Source organism: Ranitomeya variabilis, chromosome 2, assembly GCF_051348905.1.
Source record: "Ranitomeya variabilis isolate aRanVar5 chromosome 2, aRanVar5.hap1, whole genome shotgun sequence".
Lineage (NCBI taxonomy): Eukaryota > Metazoa > Chordata > Amphibia > Anura > Dendrobatidae > Ranitomeya > Ranitomeya variabilis.
Window position 1 is genome coordinate 181,915,788 of NC_135233.1, and position 23,709 is coordinate 181,939,496.

Genomic DNA, 23,709 nt, shown 5'->3' on the forward strand with positions numbered 1-23,709 from the left:
CCAGGCCAGAAGGGGGAGCTCAGGACCTGGATTCAGGGGAGCTTCCCTCAGCTTTAAGTGTTGTGGTCTGGAAGAGTTAGATTAGTTGGCGAGACACTGAGGAGAAAGGAGGTCTGGAGCAGAGTGCAAACTACGGAGCCGTGCAGCCAGGACTGAGCTGCAGCTCCAGGAAAGGACTAGAACCCGAGGGATTGTTGTGTGCAGTGGAGCAATTGAGGGAAGAAGCACAGGAGTGGAAAAGCTCTCGGGGGGGGGGGGGGGGGAACTGTGACCTGGCACCCTCAGAGCCGAAGCGCGGAAACCGGGCATCGGGAGCCCGAGGCTTTTGTGGGACTTTAGGACACTTAGCAGAACCGGAGGACTTACAACTGTATGTGATTTGCCTGCAGCACCTGAAGAGCCCGGGTCGTGATAGAGATCCTGTAGAATGGCTAAAGCTGCCCGCCATACAGGTACCTGTCCCAGGACAGGGGAAGGAAAGGGTACTTTGCCAGCAAGCTTTAGGCAGCAGGGACTTCACACATCAGCGCAAGTAGGAAGGCTTACGGATCTCATCTGGGAGAGGGATCACCTTTGCCTCCAAGCCAGATAGACCACACCGCTACCTGTGCCTGGTACTCTGGACTATGGACTACTACCACCAGTAAACCACGTAAAGACTTTACAACTGTGTCCTCCACTTATTCATTGGCATACACTATCTCTGCCATACACCTTGGGAGCCCTGAGGACCTCGCTTCACCTGTGGGAAGCGTCAGCATCTTGCTGCAACATCACCCCAGAGGACCCCTTTAAGCAGCGTCGGTCCCACTGACCGAGAACCACAGGTGGCGTCACAAATAGACTTTATTACCAAATTCCCTTTAACGACCTTTCCCCCTTTTATTGAGTGCCCAGGTCCACGGACCGGGTCGCAGCCACCGTGACATCCCCTTTAAGAGCGACCAGACTCGGTACCGAGTATCCCCATTGCCCTGGTGGGCATGTATGTCTGTATGTATGCTCCCTACTCCCCTGCAGTCAGCGCCCCCTCCATACTCCCCTCCTAGTCAGTGCCCGCTGCCCACATAGCGTTTTAGCAGTCCGTTAAACCGACTGCGTTACACTGCGGCATAATGCGGTGTAATGCAGTCTGTTAACGCTGCTATTAACACTGTGTGATGAACTTTTTGCTATTGATGCTGCCCATGCAGCATCAATAGTAAAAAGATATAATGTTAAAAAAAATTAAAAATGGTGCTATTCTCACCCTCCGCCATCCACCGATGCACGCGAGCTGCGAGGCTGCCGCCAGCTTCCGTTCCCAGAGATGCATTGCGAAATTACCCAGATGACTTAGCGGTCTCATGAGACCGCTAAGTCATCTGGGTAATTTCGCAATGCATCACTGGGAACGGAAGCTGGCGGCAGCCTCGCACGCTTTGGGACAACTTCGGTGGACGCCGGAGTTTGAGTATATAACTATTTTTTATTTTAATATTTTTTTTTAACAGAGATATGGTGCCCACATTGCTATATACTGCGTTGGCTGTGTTATTTACTGCGTGGCTGCTTTATACCACGTGGCTGTGCTATATGCCCCGTGGCTGTGCTATATGCCCCGTGGCTGTGCTATATGCCCCGTGGCTGTGCTATATGCCCCGTGGCTGTGCTATATGCCCCGTGGCTGTGCTATATGCCCCGTGGCTGTGCTATATGCCCCGTGGCTGTGCTATATGCCCCGTGGCTGTGCTATATGCCCCGTGGCTGTGCTATATGCCACGTGGCTGTGCAACATGCCACGTGGCTGTGCAACATGCCACGTGGCTGTGCTATATCCTGCACCCCGAAACCCCTGACATCCTGCGACCAACAGCGACAGCCGCGATATTGGCACGGGATTTAAACACCGCTTCAGTGATTTGGCACCAGATCTGAACCACACTTTGCTGATCGGTCAGCCGGGCGCGAACAATCAGATATTGGTGCGGAATTTAACTCACAGCGCGAATATATATATATATATATATATATATATATATATATATATATATATATATATATATATATATATATATATATATATATATATACATACATATACAGTGGGGCAAAAAAGTATTTAGTCAGTCAGCAATAGTGCAAGTTCCACCACTTAAAAAGAGATGAGAGGCGTCTGTAATTTACATCATAGGTAGACCTCAACTATGGGAGACAAACTGAGAAAAAAAAATCCAGAAAATCACATTGTCTGTTTTTTTATCATTTTATTTGCATTTTATGGTGGAAAATAAGTATTTGGTCAGAAACAAACAATCAAGATTTCTGGCTCTCACAGACCTGTAACTTCTTCTTTAAGAGTCTCCTCTTTCCTCCACTCATTACCTGTAGTAATGGCACCTGTTTAAACTTGTTATCAGTATAAAAAGACACCTGTGCACACCCTCAAACAGTCTGACTCCAAACTCCACTATGGTGAAGACCAAAGAGCTGTCAAAGGACACCAGAAACAAAATTGTAGCCCTGCACCAGGCTGGGAAGACTGAATCTGCAATAGCCAACCAGCTTGGAGTGAAGAAATCAACAGTGGGAGCAATAATTAGAAAATGGAAGACATTCAAGACCACTGATAATCTCCCTCGATCTGGGGCTCCACGCAAAATCCCACCCCGTGGGGTCAGAATGATCACAAGAATGGTGAGCAAAAATCCCAGAACCACGTGGGGGGACCTAGTGAATGAACTGCAGAGAGCTGGGACCAATGTAACAAGGCCTACCATAAGTAACACACTACGCCACCATGGACTCAGATCCTGCAGTGCCAGACGTGTCCCACTGCTTAAGCCAGTACATGTCCAGGCCCGTCTGAAGTTTGCTAGAGAGCATTTGGATGATCCAGAGGAGTTTTGGGAGAATGTCCTATGGTCTGAAGAAACCAAACTGGAACTGTTTGGTAGAAACACAACTTGTCGTGTTTGGAGGAAAAAGAATACTGAGTTGCATCCATCAAACACCATACCTACTGTAAAGTATGGTGGTGGAAACATCATGCTTTGGGGCTGTTTCTCTGCAAAGGGGCCAGGACGACTGATCCGGGTACATGAAAGAATGAATGGGGCCATGTATTGTGAGATTTTGAGTGCAAACCTCCTTCCATCAGCAAGGGCATTGAAGATGAAACGTGGCTGGGTCTTTCAACATGACAGTGATCCAAAGCACACTGCCAGGGCAACGAAGGAGTGGCTTCGTAAGAAGCATTTCAAGGTCCTGGAGTGGCCTAGCTAGTCTCCAGATCTCAACCCTATAGAAAACCTTTGGAGGGAGTTGAAAGTCCGTGTTGCCAAGCGAAAAGCCAAAAACATCACTGCTCTAGAGGAGATCTGCATGGAGGAATGGGCCAACATACCAACAACAGTGTGTGGCAACCTTGTGAAGACTTACAGAAAACGTTTGACCTCTGTCATTGCCAACAAAGGATATATTACAAAGTATTGAGATGAAATTTTGTTTCTGACCAAATACTTATTTTCCCCCATAATATGCAAATAAAATGATAAAAAAAACAGACAATGTGATTTTCTGGATTTTTTTTTCTCAGTTTGTTATATATATATATATATAAATTTCATAATCGGCCGGGCGCGACCAATTAGCGAAGCATGGTTCAAATCCCGCGCCAATTCGCGGCCGGACTGCGCCTATCACAGCCACGTAGTATATAGCACAGGCACGTAGTATAGAGCACAGGCCACGTAGTGTAGAGCACAGTGACCTAGTATGTAACAGCCCACCCAGTATATAACACAGCCCACGTAGTATATAGCAATGGCACCATATCCCTGCTAAAAAAAAAATTAAAATAAAAAAAATATATATACTCAACCTCCGGCGGCCCCCGGATCTAGCCCAGGCCTTTAGCGATGTTCCTCGCGACGCTCCGTTACCAGTAATGCCTTGCGGCAATAATCCGTGATGATGTAGCGGTCTCGCGAGACCGCTACGTCATCATCTCGCGAGACCGCTACGTCATCACGGGTCATTGCCGCAATGCATTCTTCGGAGCGTCGCGAGGAGCGGGAAAGTCTGTCGCGGACGCCAGAAGGTGAGAATATAATTTTTTTTATTATTTTTAACATTACAGTAAATGCATAGGCAGCATCAATAGTAAAAAGTTGGTCCGGGGGCGCTGACTGGAGGGGAGTATGGAGGGGGGCACTGAATGTAGGGGAGTAGGGAGGGGCCAATTCGCGGCCGGACTGTGTCTGTCGCTGATTGGTCGCGGCCGGCTGGCCGCGACCAATCAGCGATGTGGGATTTCCGTGACAGAGAAACAGACAGACAGACACAGATAAACACACGGAAGTGGACCTTAAACGATTAAATAGACAGTGCAGACCAAAAGTTTGGACACACCTTCTCATTTAAAGATTTTTCTGTATTTTCATGACTATGAAATTTGTACATCCACACTGAAGGCATCAAAACTATGAATTAACACATGTGGAATTATATACTTATATACAAAAAAGTGTGAAACCACTGAACCAGCATGGCTACCACAGCATCTTGCAGCGGCATGCTATTCCATCCGGTTTGCGTTTAGTTGGACCATCATTTATTTTTCAACAGCACAATGACCCCAAACACACCTCCAGGCTGTGTAAGGGCTATTTGACCAAGAAGGAGAGTGATGGGGTGCTATGCCAGATGACCTGGCCTCCACAGTCACCAGACCTGAACCCAATCGAGTTGGTTTGGGGTGAGCCAGAGTGAAGGCAAAATATCCAACAAGTGCTAAGCATCTCTCTGGGAACTCCTTCAAGATTGTTGGAAGACCATTCCCGGTGACTACCTCTTGAAGCTCATCAAGAGAATGCCAAGAGTGTGCAAAGCAGTCATCAAAGCAAAAGGTGGCTACTTTGAAGAACCTAGAATATAAGGCATATTTTCAGTTATATAATATACATACATACATACATACATACACTGCTCAAAAAAGGAAAGGGAACACTAAAATCCCACATCCTAGATATCACTAAATGAAATATTCCAGTTGTAAATCTTTATTCATTGCATAGTGGAATGTGTTGAGAACAATAAAACCTAAAAATGATCAACGTTCATCACAACTAATATCCCACGGAGGTCTGGAGTTGGAATGATGCTCAAAATCAAAGTGGAAAATGAAGTTACAGGCTGATCCAACTTCAGTGGAAATGCCTCAAGACAAGGAAATGATGCTCAGTAGTGTGTGTGTGGCCTCCACGGTGTGTATGACCTCCCTACATTTCCTGGGCATGCTCCTGATGAGGCGGCGGATGGTCTCCTGAGGGATCTCCTCCCAGACTTGGACTAAAACATCTGCCAACTCCTGGACAGTCTGTGGTGCAACGTGACGTCGGTGGATGGTGCGAGACGTGATGTCCCAGATGTGCTCAATCGGATTCAGGACTGGGGAACAGGCGGGCCAGTCCATAGCTTTAATGCCTTCATCTTACAGGAACTGCTGACACACTCCAGCCACATGAGGTCTGGTATTGTCCAGATTTAGGAGGAACCCAGGGCCAACCGCACCAGCATATGTTCTCATAAGGGGTCTGAAGATCTCATCTCGGTACCTAATGGCAGCCAGGCTACCTCTGGCGAACACATGGAGGGCTGTGCGGTCCTCCAAAGAAATGCCACTCCACACCATTACTGATCCACTGCCAAATTGGTTATGCTGAAGGATGTTTCAGGCTGCAGATCGCTCTCCATGGCATCTCCAGACTCTCACGTCTGTCACATGTGCTCAATGTGAACTTGCTGTCATCTGTGAAGAGCACAGGGCGCCAGTGGCGAATTTGCCAGTCCTGGTGTTCTGTGGCAAATGCCACGCCTCCTGTTCGGTGTTGGGCTGTGAGCACAACACCCATCTGTGGACGTCGGGCACTCAGACCATCCTCATGGAGTCGGTTTCTAACCGTTTGTGCAGACACATTTACATTTGTGGCTTGCTGGAGGTCATTTTGCAGGGCTGTCGCAGTGCTCCTCCTGTTCCTCTTTGCACAAAGGCTGAGGTATTGGTCCTGCTGCTTGGTTGTTGCCCTCCTATGGCTTCCTCCACGTCTCCTGGTGTACTTGTCTGTGTAATGGGCTGTCTCCTGGTAGTGCCTCCAGCCTCTGGACACTATTCTGACAGACCACAGTAAACCTTCTTGCCACAGCTCGCATTAATGTGCCATACTGGATGAGCTTCACTACCTCAGCCGCTTGTGTGGGTTGTAGAGTCCATCTCATGCTACCACGAGTGTGAAAGCACAACCAACATTCAAAAGTGACCAAAACATCAGCCAGAAAGCATTGGTACTGAGATGTGTTCTGTGGTCCCCACCTGCAGAACCACTCCTTTATTAAGTGTGTCTTGATAATTGCCAATAATTTCCATCTGTTGTCTATTCCATTTTTTCATTTGCACAACAGCACGTAAAATTGATTGGTAAACAGTGTTGCTTCCTAAGTGGACAGTTTCATTTAACAGAAGTTTGATTTACTTGGAGTTATATTCTGTTTTAGTGTTCCCTTTATTTTTCTGAGCAGTGTATATACAACCTGGAAGTGTAATATAGTATCCCAACAGGTACTAAAGGGATTATTTAGCCATGGTTAACGTAACCTATTGAAATGCATAGATAATGGGCTCTACACAATGTAGTGTGCATGTAGTTTGATCAGTAGTGAAAATACCACATAATAAATTTGCGGTGATATATAATACCTAATCGCACGAAAGCACAGAGAACAAAAGGAATTACACTTACTGCTGTGAAATGTGTGTAGCCTTGGCATCCCCGCTGCCCCCACGCAATGATGGCAGCAGCACGGTATTTTAAAGAGGGGGCGGGTCAGTGACCTGCTCAAGAAACAGAGGAGGCTGCTGGGTGGCAGAGAAGAGGAAGAGGACCCTGCCCCCACGTCCCATCTTGAAGCACACAGAAAACTTAAATTTCTGAAAACTTCATAAGGTGAGTATTAAACAACCACTGAACGGGATAGCTTCACGTCAGGTGTCATATTAATCTGCATCACCGTGCTATTCTCGCCATGCCTTTAGATTATAGGGCCAGATCCTGCTGACTGGTTCCTTTTAAGGGATTATCTGAGCATTACTTTATACATGCAATTTGTATTGATAAATTTGTCATTGCACATCCCCTTTTTTATTTCTTCCATGTCTGTCCACTAGCTGTTAAGCGCGACGGTATCCCATTTTTATCTAATCACTTATCTCTACGGGTTTGCCACACAGGACCCGTTTTTCTGTGAGCAGCTTTCAGCAGTACCTATCCCCTAGTGTTTTTACTTTATTTTACCGTTAGAAGTATATTAACTTAGAGAATTGGTCACACACACACATTACTCACAATAAGTTAGGGATATTTGGCTTTGACAGAATTTCATGATGAACTTAATATGCACTCTAACCTTTTCAGGTGATCTTCCTTAAACATTGAACAATTGGACTTGTGTATTCAAAACTTTAAGTACTTTTTGCACAACTTGTTGTCTCTAACAATAAGCTTAATGGCAAAATCCACAACAGGTGTTTGATCCATGAATCGACAAATATATTTAGGGGTTCAATTAGAATTAGAATTTAAACAGTCCTCCACATCATGCTGTACACATTTAGACATCATGTGAGAAAAGACAACACCTAACAAATTGATCAACCGGTACCTCGCCATTGCGAGGCTTCAAGTAGGATGTTCTCAGCCAGTAGTGGCCACTGAGCTTAGTGTCACAGAATGTCATCAGCAGGTTGCAACAGAGATAGAGAGACTGGAAGAGTGACAGAAAGGCGGAGAAGTGGACGTCCTTTGGCCACATCCCACACTGATGACCGCTTCATTGTGAACAATGTCTTCGGAACCAGCTGATGAATGCCACACAACTCCTAATGGAGATGAGAGGAATCTAAGTGTCATGACAGATCATTCAAAACCGTATACATCAGCATGGTCTGTGTGCTAGATGACCTGCAAGGGTACCTGACCACACCACCAGGTACAGACGTCTTTGTCTTGCATGAGCCAGGACCAGTGAGTTCCAGTGCTGTTAACTAATGAAAGTTGATTCACGCTGAAAAGAAACTATGGCCGCCAACGATGTTGAAGGTGTCAAGGAGAGCCCTGTGCATCAGTCACTGTTGTCACCACATGAGCCTTTGGTGGTTATGGTGTTAGTGTGGGCAGGTGGGTCTAGCCAATACAGAACTGCCCTACACTTTGACTGGTACAGTGACCTGCTCCTACTACTTGAATATCGAAATTAGGCCTGTGTTCTTCATGCAGAGCCACAATTTCATCTTCATGGGCGACAATGAAGTGGTCTGCAGTTTCTCCAGACCCGAATCTCATAGAAAACCTATGGGATCAGCTGAGATGCCGTGTAGAAGCTCATAACTCTGTATGTCAGAACCTCAATGACCTGTTGGTCGCCCTTCAAGAAGATTGGGATGCCATCCCTCAACAGACAATATCTTGACTTGTTAACAGCATGAGACATCGTCGTCAAGTTGTAATTGATGCTCAAGGTCACATAAGTTATTGAGACATTGACATTTCTTGTTGGGTAAACTCGCCACTGTTGTTGGCTTTTGTTTAAATAAATTGTTGGAGATGAGGAAATCACTATTACATGCTTCTACTTAAATGCCCTGCTTTCTTGATAAAATACCACTGTAGCGTGAAATTTTTATGTTTTCCAGAAATATCACCCGAAAAACAAATTTGTCCTAACTTGAGTAGAGTGTATATAATGTAGGTGTGTATGTAGAGGCTTTTTATTATTGTGCGATACACTTGCTTCCTCTAATTTGATATATAATTGCATACTGTTTCTCACTGTTGTTGAATTTGAAATTGATAATTTTGACACATTTTCATTTAAAGATTTAGAACGAAGAGATCTATCACACAAGGAGAGACTTTATCTGAGGGAGCTAAACGTCATTACAGAAACTCAGTGTACCTTAGGTAACTATTTTTAATGTCCTCTTGTCCATTCTGTTTTTAAGTATAGATTTTTGTGTCCATAGCTTCTTGGCTGCAGTCAATATTCTGGATTAATTTTAGCCAATACAAAGCTAAGATCAGCAAAAAGCTGCAGTGGTCCTTAAAGCTACAATGGCCTCAGGTGTTTAAAAATTTTAATATTTTAACCCCTTAATCCCATATGATGTTGTTAAGTCCTTTTCAGTCCCTGGCTTACTGGAGGTAAGCTTCCAGGTAAATGACACGCAAACAAAGTATTGTGTGATCATAACAGGGAAAGCTCAGGAGCCCGTCTGACTCACCGGGTGCTCACCCATCCTTTATACAGAAAAGAGTTATACATTTTAAGACATGCGCACAAGCGCTCATATTCTCTTACAAAGCTTATCTATACTGTGAAATTTACGACCTCTAGTATGTAGGTACAAGATTACAGCAAAGAAGAGGAATGCGTTCATAAAAGGAAATGTCAACTTGCTCAAGTTTCTTGATATGAGCCAGATGAGTCCAGGAGAAAGATACAATGGATTCTTTCAGTCTAATCTCTACAATTCCCCCCTTTGACATATTCCTTTTATTTATTACCATAGGGCTAAAGACAAAGCCTTTATTTTTGGTATTACACATGTACACACTTATATTCAATAAGAAAATCAAATCTAGTATTAATTCTTCCGTTTAACTCCCGCAACCTTTTCTTTGTTTTACAGTAGTATACTAAAATATAAAAACAAAAATTAGTACGGTAATATTAATTATAATCACTAGAGGATAACATAAGAATAAAGAAAAAAATTTATACTCTTGCATCTATTACACAAAGTTTATCTGTGCATACTGAGATACCCTTGAGCACAATCTGGAATAGTACGTATATGACTACAATAATCATAACTATATGTATTATGCTCTGCATGATCCCAGCAACCCACCCACCGATTCCTCTGAACCAGTTGGCTGGGTTAAGAAAAGAAAAGGTATCTGACCACCAGCTATCCTTATTCTGGTCATTATCTTTGTCATACTGATCTCTGAGTCGTTGTACGTCCTTTAATTTAAATGTCATGTACTAATTTTCTATGATGTTGTACGAATCTATTGTTCAAAGGGGTTAGAGAATTTAGTCTATCCCATGCCTCCGTTGAGGTTAATACTATTAACATCAATGTTATGAGTTTTATACTGCTCTTTTGCAATGGCTTGCATGTATCCATGATGCCTTTCCTTCGAGCTTGACTGATGTAGGTGTTGTCAACAGGACTTGGAAGGGTCCGTCAAATCTTGGTTCAAGAGCCTTTCTGGTGTGTCTTTTTACATAGACTTGATCACCTGGTTCCAACTTGTGACTTCCTTCAATGTTGTCAGGATCTGGAAGGGAAGCAAAAACTTGTGCATGCACCTTAGTTAATTGTTTCTGAAGATTTTGCACATAAGAAGTCAATGACTCAATATTTAACACAAGTTGCTGTGGAAAATAACATCCTAAATTGGCAGTCCTGCCAAACAAAATTTCATATGGAGACAGTTTAGTCTTACCCCTTGGGGTATTGCGTATTGAGTAAAGGGCCAGTGGAAGGCATTCTGTCCAAGGCTTTCCTGTTTCAGCCATGGCTTTCTGTATTTTTAATTTTAAAGTTCCATTCATGCGTTCCACCTTACCAGAACTTTGAGGATGGTACGGAGTGTGTAACTAACTTTCAACACCCAACATTTTCAGTACATTTTGAAATATTTCTCCAGTGAAATGAGTACCCCTATCTGACTCGATCACTTCAGGGAGACCGTAACGGGGTATCAGTTCGGCAACTAGCTTTACAGCAGTGTTTTTAGCTGAAGCCTTCCGAACTGGATAGGCCTCTGGCCACCCTGAGAACATGTCCACACACACCAACACATACTCATACCCATTACTTTTTGGCAGCTGGATAAAGTCTATTTGTAATCGCTGAAACGGATAGAGAGGTCGGACGTGGTGCTTCATAGGGGTCTTTGTTGTCTGTCCGGGATTATGTGTTAGGCATATAACGCATGCAGCACAATAGTCTCTTGCGTAGTTGCCAAAACCTGGAGCCAACCAGACTTGCTTTGCCAGTAGTGTCATTGCATTTGCAGACACATGAGTAGGGTGGTGCAGTCCACCAACTACAATCGGGTACCAGGCTCTAGGTAGACATATTAGTCCATCTTTCTTCCAAATTCCTGCTTGTTCTTCTGCCCCTTCCTTTTTCCACCTGTCCCTCTCCTCTTCTCCTGCATCTTCCTGTGCTTGTCTCAGTCTATCTTCAGTATTTTCTGTGGGGTTTACAGTATGAACCTGCTGTAAGGGTTTGACTGCTGCTGCTTTGGCTGCTTTGTCAGCCCTATCATTTCCCCTAGATTCCCTAGTGTCGAGTCTCACATGTGCAGCTACCTTAATTACTGCTACTTCTTTTGTTTCTTGTGCAGCCTCTAAGATCTGTTTGATCAGAGAAGCATGTTTTACAGGTTGGCCTGACGCTGTCATGTAACCTCTAGCTCTCCAGATTACTCCAAAGTCAAACACAATACCATGTGCATACCTAGAATCAGTGTATATATTAGCTGTCTGATTCTCAGCTATTTTTAGCGCTTCAATCAATGCTGTTAGTTCTGCTTCTTGTGCAGACTGTTTCGGTGGAAGAGGTTCTGCTTTGAGAGTTTCAGATTCTGACACAACTGCATACCCTGTATGGAAGTTACCTGTGTCATCTGCAAACCTACTACCATCTATAAACAGCTCTAAATCTGGATTTTGAAGTGGTGTTTCGGATACATTGGGTAAGCCTACCGTTTCTTGTAAAATGAGCTCTGTACAATCATGTGTGTCTGTAGGGAAAAAATTTGCGTGTGGATCAGTGTCCTTATTCCCCCCTTCAGACTCGAGAGGTAGCAGTGTAGCTAAATTGAGAGTCTGAAGCCTTGCAAATGTGATAGTAGAGGGGAGCAGCAAAGAACACTGTAGCCGCAAATGTCTGGCCATGGAAATGTGTTTTGGTTGGACCTGGTTTAATATCCCATAAACATCATGCGTAGTTTGAACTGTGAGTGGATGCTCTAGGACAATTTCTGATGCTTTGTCCAACAATAGTGAGACAGCAACAACCACACGTACACAGGTTGGCGCTGCTCTAGCTACTGGATCTAACCTTGCTGAAAGATATGCAATTGGTCTTTGTTTCCCTGCATGCTTCTGGGTAAGAACTCCTGTAGCATGGGAATCAACTTCTGCAGCCATAAGCTGAAATGGTTTTGTGTAGTCTGGTAGCCCTAACGCTGGAGCTGAAACAAGGGCATCTTTTAATTGTTGGAACGAAATCTGACCTTCTTTTGTCAACAAATAAGGTTCACTTTTTACACAGTCATACAGTGATTGCATTAGTTGACTGGCATGTATAATCCATTGTCTACAATGAGACACTATTCCTAAAAATGCTCGTAGCTGTTTATGATTTCTAGGCTCATTCATCTGTCTTATTGCTTCAGTTCTTTGAGGTGTAAGATGCTTTTTACCTTGAGAAATGCAATGACCTAGAAAGACCACTTTGGTCTGACAAACTTGTAGCTTTTGTCTATTCACTTTACACCCTTCTTTTCCTAGAAAACATAGTAAACTTACAGTGGACCTTTCTGCAGTTTCTAGATCTGGGCAGCAAAGTAGTAGGTCATCCACATACTGCAAAATTACTACCTGTGATTCAGGTTCAAACCTTTGAAGAACTGTTTGTAGGGCATTTGAATAAAGAGTAGGGGAGTGTATCATTCCCTGTGGAAGGCGTGTCCACGCCAACTGTTTGCCCTTAAATGTAAATGCAAACAAATGCCAACTATCTTGGTGTAAAGGAACCGAGAAAAATGCATTCGAAAGATCTATTACAGTAAATATTTGAGAACTAGCTGGTATCTGTGATAATAACGTATGAGGATTGGGTACAACTGGGGTGATTGGATCTAGAACTTTGTTTATTTCTCTTAGATCATGTACCATACGATATTTGGGCATAGAACTCTTATCAAGAGTTCTCTTCTTGACTGGATACAGAGGAGTGTTAGCAGGTGATTGTATCTCTACCAAAACTCCTTTCTCTCTATATCCCTCTATCTGTTTTGTAATCGCTAATTCCTGCTGGGCACTCACAGGGTATTGTCTGAGCTGTGGGAGAACAGCTCCTGGTTGCACAGATAATTTTACAGGAGAGATATGCAATAATCCCACATCAGTGTCACCCTGTGCCCACAGTGTTTCTGGGACCATTGAGAGGTCTAGATCTATGGTGTACTCTTTTTCTTCAGTATAATCCTCAAAAGCCTGAATTCTAACATATTGTTCTAATGTTTCTGCATCATCAGGGATAGTCAACATAACTGTGCCATCTTCCCTAAAATTGATGTTAGCTTCTAATTTCTTTAGTACATCAGTTCCTAACAGACATGTTGGGGCACCTCTGGCATACAAAAATCTGGATGCAAAACATTTAGGTCCTAATGAGACCTCTAGGGGCACAGTATATGGCAGTGTTCGAATTACCCCATCATAACCCTCAGCAAAAGTTGTTTGTTCTGAAATATCTTCCGGATTCGGAAGAAAATCTTGATTCAAAATTGAGGAAGTTGCACCTGTATCTATCAAAAATGGAATCTCTCTCCCCCCCACATTCACCTGTATCATAGGTCTCCTAGCTGGTAGGGAAGTTTGTAACACATCGAGTCAATCTGAATCTGGTATGGGACCATCTATGATGGTAGATTTCTGCTGGTTGTCCGTTTGGGGAGGGTTATTTCTGGGAACAAATTTGCCTGACTTTATATCTGCCAACTTCTTCCTGCACTCTCTTTGGAAATGACCTGGCTTTTTACAGTAGTGGCAAGGAAAATTGTGTCTCACTCTTCCTCCTGTATCAGCTTGTGCTATTCTAACAGGCTTACGATTCTCTCTCATATCCATGGCTATTCCTAAACATCGTTGTTTCACAATATTTGGTTGTTCAATTGTTCTCCAATCTGGAGTAGAGGATTTAAATTTTTCTCTGATTTTCGGATCTAGCCCCTCTATTAATTGTTTTGTAAAAAGTCTCCTTACTGAAGCATCAGTCAAATCCAATCCTTCATCCCTAAAGCTATTTTCTAGTTCTTGACTATATTCTTCAATACTTTGCCCAAATTTCTGCATAATCACACCTGTAGACCCCCTTTCCCTCTGTTTTCCTCTCATGAAAATTATTAATGCCTCTGTGAACTGGGTACCTGATGCTTCTGTCTGTAAGGCACCCCCTTCTGCCACTGGTCTATTGGGCTGTAAGTGTGTCAATAATTCCTGAAAAAGTCCGGGGGACATTTTCATTCTACATAATTCTTCCCCGTCCGCCCAGACCCCAGCATGAGTCTGCATGATTTGTTGTATATACTGTGCAAATCTAACTGGAAACTGGATAGGATCTGGTGCGTTATGTAAGAGGGACATACCCTCAGCAGGGGACCAAGGGAAGTATTGTCTGGTCTGATGATATCTGGTGTTCATTACCCCGTCAGCACCAGCTTCTCTAAAAGGTCTTGGTACTACCCTAAAGGCCCCGTCTCACATAGCGAGATCGCTAGCGAGATCGCTGCTGAGTCACAAGTTTTGTGACGCAACAGCGACCTCCATAGCGATCTCGCTATGTGTGACACGTACCAGCGATCAGGCCCCTGCTGCGAGATCGCTGGTCGTGTCGGAATGGCCTGGACCTTTTTTTGGTCGTTGAGGTCCCGCTGACATCGCTGAATCGGTGTGTGTGACACCGATCCAGCGATGTCTTCACTGGTAACCAGGGTAAACATCGGGTTACTAAGCGCAGGGCCGCGCTTAGTAACCCGATGTTTACCCTGGTTACCAGCGTAAATGTAAAAAAAAACAAACAGTACATGCTCACCATCTGATGTCCGTCAGGTCCCTTGCCGTCTGCTTCCTGCTCTGACTGAGATCCGGCCGTACAGTGAGAGCACAGCAGTGACGTCACCGCTGCGCTCTGCTCTCACTGTACGGCCGGATCTCAGTCAGAGCAGGAAGCAGACGCCAAGGGACCTGACGGACATCAGATGGTGAGCATGTACTGTTTGTTTTTTTTTTACATTTACGCTGGTAACCAGGGTAAACATCGGGTTACTAAGCGCGGCCCTGCGCTTAGTAACCCGATGTTTACCCTGGTTACCCGGGTGCTGCAGGGGGACTTCGGCATCGTTGAAGACAGTTTCAACGATGCCGAAGTCGTTCCCCTGATCGTTGGTCGCTGGAGAGCGGTCTGTGTGACAGCTCCCCAGCGACCACACAGCGACTTACCAACGATCACGGCCAGGTCATATCGCTGGTCGTGATCGTTGGTAAATCGCTTAGTGAGACGGGGCCTTAACAGGGGCAAGTACAGCGCCATATCTAGGTGTACCACAGGCTAGGCAATCATTTCTCCAATCTGGATTTTGTTGTCCACAGTGTGAACATTCCCATCCTCCTACCCCACCAAGATTGGGATACAAGGCTGGAAATTGTTTTCCTCCTTCTGCTCTTCCAGATGGTACAAATGATTGGGCTTTTGGATCTAGGTAAGGTGGTGGGATTATGTCACAACTTTTTCCCTTTCCCATGATCCATTTGGAAGTGTCTGGATCATACTTCCAATTCTCCTCTTTTGCTGTTTTTGAGACCTCTATCATACAATGTATGATTTCTTCCCACCCATTGTCTTTGATAATTCCACCTCGTTCTTTACTCAGTCTTTCCCATTCTGTACTGAACATAAGTGCTTCTGAAATTCCCAATTTTCCTCTTACTCTTCTAATCTGTCTTCTGACTATCTTTCCACATCTTTCCTGTATGATATCTGCTGCTTCCACTTGTCCTAAGACAGTTTTGGTCTGTTTATTTCCCATTTTTCTTTTCAATATTAGCTATGACTACCCTAGGTGACGTTTGGACAATCACTTACTCTATGGTGATGTCTCGTTGCCTTCTCTCCTAGGGAGCTAAAATATCCTTTCAATATTTGCTATTTCTACCCCAGGTGACGTTTGGACAACCACTTCCTCTGTTGGTGGCGTCTCGTTGCCTTCTCTCCTAGGGAGCTAAAATATTGAAGGGCTTGTCTGCTCTGTTTCTTCTAATATGCAGGACGTACTTAAGTGCTATTATGCACACAGACCCAGCAACACCATACAGATCACAAAACTTTCTGTGTCAGTTAGCATACTTGTCCCAGGCTCATGAAAACCGCGTCCTGGGCTCATTCTATCACACCTTATCCAGGGAATGTAGAAACAAGTTCTATAGGAGAGTCAAGCATGGGCGGAGGTCTCCCAGAAGGACGCTACCTCATAACCCAGTTAGGCTGACTTCACCAATAACCTTGTTCTAACAATCGTGGCTTATTGTTCTACGTACTTCTATTCTTCTTTCACAACATGTCACAACCTTCACACTGTTCACACACTGTTCACACACTGTTCACACACTGTTCACACACTGCCAGGGACTAGACTCATAAATCTATACAATATGGTAACCCGAGTTCTATAGGTATCTACTCACTACTAGACTAACCCAGCATGACACGGCTCATAGAGATCTTTCGGATAATACAGGGCAGATAAAAGAGAACTAATAATGTCTCTTACCTGGCCAGGTTTTTTTTCATTTGCCGTCCATTATCCCAGATCTCCGTTGTCCGTACCCGCAGGTAAATCTTGAGTAAATACTCTCACCTCGGGTCCCTGTTCGAGCGCCAGGAAATGTTAAGTCCTTTTCAGTCCCTGGCTTACTGGAGGTAAGCTTCCAGGTAAATGACACGCAAACAAAGTATTGTGTGATCATAACAGGGAAAGCTCAGGAGCCCGTCTGACTCACCGGGTGCTCACCCATCCTTTATACAGAAAAGAGTTATACATTTTAAGACATGCGCACAAGCGCTCATATTCTCTTACAAAGCTTATCTATACTGTGAAATTTACGACCTCTAGTATGTAGGTACAAGATTACAGCAAAGAAGAGGAATGCGTTCATAAAAGGAAATGTCAACTTGCTCAAGTTTCTTGATATGAGCCAGATGAGTCCAGGAGAAAGATACAATGGATTCTTTCAGTCTAATCTCTACAATGTACTATCCCGTCGAGGTGACCTGGGACTTAATTCCCAGTGACGGGATAGTACGTCATATGCTATCGGCCGCACTCACGGCCGGGTGTCAGCTGACTATCGCAGCTGACATCTGGCACTATGTGCCAGGAGCGGTCACGGACCGCTCCTGGCACATTAACCCCCGGCACACTGCGATCAAACATAATCGCAGTGTTCCGGCGGCATAGGGAGGCATCGAGCAGGGAGCGGGCTCCCTGCGTGCTTCCCTGAGACCCTCGGAGCAACGCGATGTGATCGCGTAGCTCTGAGGGTCTCCTACCTCCTCCTACCTTTCAGCTTCCTTGCACTGCCTGTCAGATCGCTGATCTGACACAGTGCTCTGCAAAGTCAGATCAGCGATCTGACCCTATAACATGATGCCCCCCTTTGGCAATGTTATAAAGTAAAAAAAAAAAATTCACATATGTAAAAAAAAAAAAAAAAAAAAAAAAATCCTAAATAAAGAACAAAAATATATATATTTTGTTCCGATAAATACATTTCTTCATCTAAAACCCCCCCCCCCAAAAACAATAAAAGTACACATATTTAGTATCGCCGCGTCCGTAACGACCCGACCTATAAAACTGTGCCACTAGTTAACCATAAAAAAAAAGAGGCAAAAAAACGACGCTTTATTATCATACCGCCGAATAAAAAGTGGAATAACATGCGATCAAAAAGACGGATATAAATAACTATGGTACCGCTGAAAACGTCATCTTGTCCCGCAAAAAACTAGCTGCCATACAGCGTCATCAACGAAAAAATAAAGTTATAGTTCTCAGAATAAAGCAATGCAAAAATGCAAAAATAATTATTTTTTCTACAAAATAGTTTTTATCGTATAAAAGCGCCAAAACCTAAAAAAATGATATAAATGAGGTATTGCTGTAATCGTGCTATCCCGAAGAATAAAACTGCTTTATCAATTTTACCAAACGTGGAACGGTATAAACGCCCCCCCCCCCCCCCCAAAAGAACTTCATGAATAGCTGGTTTTCCTTCATTCTGCCTCACAAAAATCGAAATAAAAAGCGATCAAAAAATGTCACATGCCCGAAAATGGTACCAATAAAAACGTCAACTCGTCACACAAAAAACAAGACCTCCCATGACTCTGGACCAAAATATGGAAAAATTATAGCTCTCGGAATGTGGAGACGCAAAAACTATTTTTTGCAATAAAAAGCGTTGTTTAGTGTGTGACAGCTGCCAATCACAAAAATCCCCTAAAATAGTAAATCAAACCCCCCTTCATCACCCCCTTAGTTAGGGAAAAATAATAAAATTAAAAAAAAATTATTTCCATTTTCCGGTTGGGGCTAGGGTTGGGGCTAGGGTTAGGGTTGGGGCTAAAGTTAGGGTTAGGGTTTGGATTACATTTACGGTTGGGATTAGGGTTAGGGGTGTGTCAGGGTTAGGGGTGTGGTTATGGTTGGGGTTAGGGGTGTGTTGGAGTTAGGGGTGTGGTTAGGGTTGGGATTGGGGTTAAAGGTCTGTTGGGGTTAGGGGTGTGGTTAGGGTTAGGGGCATGTTTGGTTTAGGGGTGTGGTTAGGGTTATGGGTAGAGTTAGGGTTAGGGGTGTGGTTAAGGTTGGGATTAGGGTTGGGGGTCTGTTGGGTTTAGTGGTGCGTTGAGGTTAGGGGTGTGGTTAGGGTTAGGGGCATGTTTGGGTTAGGGGTGTGGTTAGTTATGGGTAGAGTTATGGTTAGGGGTGTGTTAGGGTTACAGTTAGAATTAGGGGGCTTCCACTGTTTAGGCACATCAAGGGCTCTCCAAACACGACATGGCGTCCGATCTCTATTCCAGCCAATTCTGCGTTGAAAAAGTAAAACAGTGCTTCTTCCCTTCCGAGCTCTCCCGTGCGCCCAAACAGGGGTTTACCCTAACATATGGGGTATCAGCGTACTCAGGAAAAATTGGACAACAACTTTTGGGGTCCAATTTCTCCTGTTACCCTTGGAAAAGTACAAAACTGGGGGCTAAAAAATAATTTTTGAAAAAAAAGAATTTTTATTTTCACGGCTCTGCATTATAAACTGTAGTGAAACACTTGGGGGTTCAAAGCTCTCACAACACTTCTAGATAAGTTTCTTAGGTGGTCTACTTTCCAAAATGGTGTCACTTGTGGGGGGTTGCACAACAACTTTTGGGGTCCAATTTCTTTTTTTATCCTTGGGAAAATAAAAAATTTGGGTTGAAAAGATCATTTTTGTGAAAAAATGATTTTTTATTTTTAAGGCTCTACATTATAAACTTCTATGAAGCACTTGGTGGGTCAAAGTGTTCATCACACATCTAGATACGTTCCTTAGGGGGTCTACTTTCCAAAATGGTGTCACTTGTGGGGGGTTTCAATGTTTAGGTACATCAGGGGCCCTCCAAATGCAACATGGCGTCCCATGTCAATTCCAGTCAATTTTGCATTGAAAAGTCAAACGGCACTCCTTCCCTTCCGAGCTCTGCCATGTGCCCAAACAGTGGTTTACTCCCACATATTGGGTATCGGCATACTCAGGACAAATTGTACAACAACTTTTGGGGTCCATTTTCTCCTGTTACCCTTGGTAAAATAAAACAAATTGGAGCTGAAGTAAATTTTTTTGTGGGAAAAAAAGTAAAATGTTCGTCGTTTTTTTTTTTTTTTTTTTTTTTTTTTAAACATTCCAAAAATTCCTGTGAAAAACCTGAAGGGTTAATAAACTTCTTTAATGTGGTTTTGAGCACCTTGAGATGTGCAGTTTTTAGAAAATACCCAAGTTTGACACCATTCTATCATAGACCCCTCAAAGTGACTTCAAATGTGATGTGGTCCCTAGAAAAAAAAATGGTGTTGTAAAAATGAGAAATTTCTGGTCAACTTCTAACCCTTATAACTCCCTAACAAAAAAAAAATGTTGTTTGCAAAATTGTGCTGATGTAAAGTAGACATGTGGGAGATGTTACTTATTAAGTATTTTGTGTGACATATCTCTGTGATTTAAGAGCATAAAAATTCGAAGTTGGAAAATTGCAAAATTTTCGCCAAATTTCCTCTTTTTTCACAAATAAACGCAGGTAATATCAAAGAAATTTTTCCACTATTACGAGGTAAAATATGTCACGAGAAAACATTGTCAGAATCATCAGCATCCGTTGAAGCGTTCCAGAGTTATAACCTCATAAAGGGACAGTGGTCTTGGGGGTTAAGAGGTTAAAGATGTGGACAAAGAATGAGAATGTACGTTGAGTAACTTATGCGAGGCAAATCTCTGACTCCCATCAACTATTTATGCCCGGTCCTTCTGTCATAGCGGAAGGGGAATGTCTGGCTCCTGTATCTGGTAATCCGCTTTCTTAGAATTCTTGGGGTGATCTGGATTGTATGGAGCCTGTGCAGGTCTATTGGTCCTATTAGGACTTGGATTACCATAGTGTTTCCATCTTACGCCAGTTGGTTCTCAAAGTCCATCCTCTCCCTCTGGAATTTTTCAGTTTCCTCTGGGTAATGTTCTTAAACCTTTTCAGAGTTTCCTTGAGCTGGGTTTCAAAAGAGTTAGAATTTCCTCAAACTTTTACAATTTAGTTTCCAAATCCTTAATATTTGCCTTTGTGGTAGAAAAGAGGTCCTGGTCATGTTCCAGAGCATATAATTATGAGTATATTGAAGCAGCATCTCAAACCCTGGTCCCTGGTGTGGTGGAATGATGAAGACTCCCATACTGGAAAGATGGACACTTTATAAGTCCCCGAGGGACAATACCAGCCTTCAAATATTTAGATCTGTTGGAGTCCATGATGACTGGAGTTTAGAAAACACTGGTATAGGCTATTTGCATCCATCCTTCTGTGCTAGTTTGAAAGACACTGAAAGGTTGCTTTAACCTCTCTGTGATCCTGTCCCTATGTAGGTGAAGAAAGGATTACCGTATATACTCGTGTATAAGCTGTGGTTTTCAGCGCATTTTTTATACACGAGTCATTGTCCCAGAAAGTCAGAGGGGGAGCAGCGGGTCACAGAGGCAGGAGCCGGCAGCTGCAGCTAAAGCCTGTGCCTACTGCTAAAGAGAAATGAATATTCACTGCACTGCCAGTGAATATTCATTTCTCTTATAGTGCGCAGTTACAGCCGCGGCTACAAGCTTCCAGCAAACCTCCTACATACATTCCCTGTGCGCCCTCGCTGAATCTCGTCCCAGCCAGTGCCAGTAGCTCTTGCGGCCGAGTGATCTCACATCCCCTAATCATTAAGGTAATGAATATTCACTTCTCTCCACTCCCATAGGTGTGGAGTGAATATTCATTACTTTAATGAGTGGAGACACCTGATCGCTTGGCAGGAAGAGCTGCTGGTATCGGAACGAGATGCAGCGAGGGCACACAGGGAAGGGAAGTAGGATGGTGCGTGTGTGTTTGTTTTTTTTTTTTTTAAATATAAATAGGAACCATGCATACAGGAATAGGGGATAAAGAGCAATGCATACAAGGACGGGGAAAAGGAGCCATGCATACAAGGATGGGGAGCCATGCATACCAGCATAGGGATGAGGGGACAATGCTTACCTGCCTTATACGCAAATACGTTTTCCCAGTTTTTCGTGGCAAATTTAGGTGCCTCGGCTTATAATTGGGTCGGCTTATACTCGAGTATAACTATCGGACTATCTATCGAACCTGAACATAGAAAAATAAAAAAAAAATAAAGCATACTATGAGGAAACAGCCTAACCAAGACCAGTCAGATGACAAATGCACTGGGCGTCCTCAATTGGCTGTGAACCAGACACCTTTCATCACATATATCTGTGTGAATGGTGTCCTACTCAAGTCCTATTAATGTGCATGTTTCCCACTAGGTAGCCACCCCCTCCTTAATTTTGATAGGTTTGTGAGTGGCTGCTTTTATCAGTAGGTTGTACCTGTGCTGCCCCAGCCTATATAGTGGAGGCCAGCCGCATCCTGACAGTGCATTTGTCATCTGACTGGTCTTGGTTAGGCTGTTTCCTCATGGTATGTTTTTTTTTTTTTTTGGGACTATATTGAAACCAAACAGGAAATAAAGCAGTAATTCCTCGGAACTGGTATACCTAATAAAGGAGTCAATCTGACTTTGAAAAACGTTGTATGAATGAATAAAGATCCCGAGAACATATACCCTTGTCTTCAGTCAGTCTGTGGCAGTGGCTAGGAATCAACACTTTTTTCTTGTTTGGTTTTAATACCTTCCTTTCCACCAGGTTGAGTCAGCGGTCGGAGCAGCAGCCCTTTATTCTTACATATACAGTGAAGGGAATAATTATTTGATCCCTTGCTGATTTTGCAAGTTTGTCCACTGACTAAGACATGAACAGTCTATAATTTTAAGGTTAGGTTAATTTTCACATTGAGAGATTAGAATATCAAAAATAAAATCCAGAAAATCACATTGTATAATTTATATCAATTTATTTGCATTTAGCAGTGAGAAATAAGTATTTGATCCCCTACCAAACATTGAGAGCTCTGGCTCCTACAGATTAGTTAAACACTCCTAATCAACTCGTTACCTGCATTAAAGACAGCTGTCTTACATAGTCACCCCTTTATAAAAGACTCCTGTTCGCAGACTCAATTATTCAGTTAGACTCTAACATGTACAACATGGACAAGACCAAAAAGCTTTCTAAGGATGTCAGGGACAAGATTATAAACCTGCACAAAGCTGGAATGGGCTACAAAACCATAATTAAGATGCTGGGTGAGAAGGAGACAATTGTTCTTTCAATAATAAAAAATGGACGAAATACAAAATGACTGTCAATCGACATTGATATGGGGCACCATGCAAAATCTCACCTCGTGGGGTATCCTTGTCATGAGGAAGGTGAGAGGTCAGCCTAAAACTACATGGGGAGAACATGTTAATGATCTCAAGGCAGCTTTGACCACAGTCACCAAGAAAGCCATTGCTAACACATTATGCCATAAAGGTTTAAAATCCTGCAGTACCTGCAAGGTCCCCCTGCTCAATAAGGTACATGTGCAGGCCCATCTAAGTTTGCCAATGAACACCTGGATAATTCTGTGAGTGATTGGGAGAAGGTGCTGTGGTCAGAAGAGACAAAAATTGATGTCTTTGGCATTAACACTACTCGCCGTGTTTGGAGGAAGAGAAATGCTGCATATGACCCAAAGAACACCGTCCCCACTGTCCAGCATGGAGGTGTAAACATTATGTTTTTTTTCTCTGCTAAGGGCACAGGACTACTTCACCGCATCAGTGGGAGAATGGATGGAGCCATGTACTGTAAAATCCTCAGTGACAACCTCTTTCCCTACGCCAGGACATTAAAAATGGGTCGTGGCTGGGTCTTCCAGCAAGACAATGACCCAAAACATACAGCCAAGGCAACAAAGAAGTGGCTCAAAAAGAAGCACATTAAGGTCAAGGAGTGGCCTAGCCAGTCTCCAGACCTTAATCCCATAGAAAATTTATGGAGAGAGTTGAAGCTACGAGTTGCCAATCGACAGCCTCAAAATTGTCGTGTATTAACACTCTGTCATCAGAAAGTGGC

The 23,709-nt window shown here is 43.5% G+C and overlaps 1 protein-coding gene across 3 annotated transcripts in view; it reads left to right on the forward strand.

The window, feature by feature from the left end:
* The window catches only part of PHF10 (PHD finger protein 10), a 210,379-nt gene that overhangs the window by 38,043 nt on the left and 148,627 nt on the right, over nt 1–23,709 (forward strand). For all 3 annotated transcript variants that reach the window (XM_077283267.1, XM_077283266.1, XM_077283268.1), the window contains exon 4: nt 8,913–8,996. In XM_077283267.1, the coding sequence (XP_077139382.1) occupies nt 8,913–8,996 (84 nt within the window). The remainder of the gene's footprint in view (nt 1–8,912; nt 8,997–23,709) is intronic.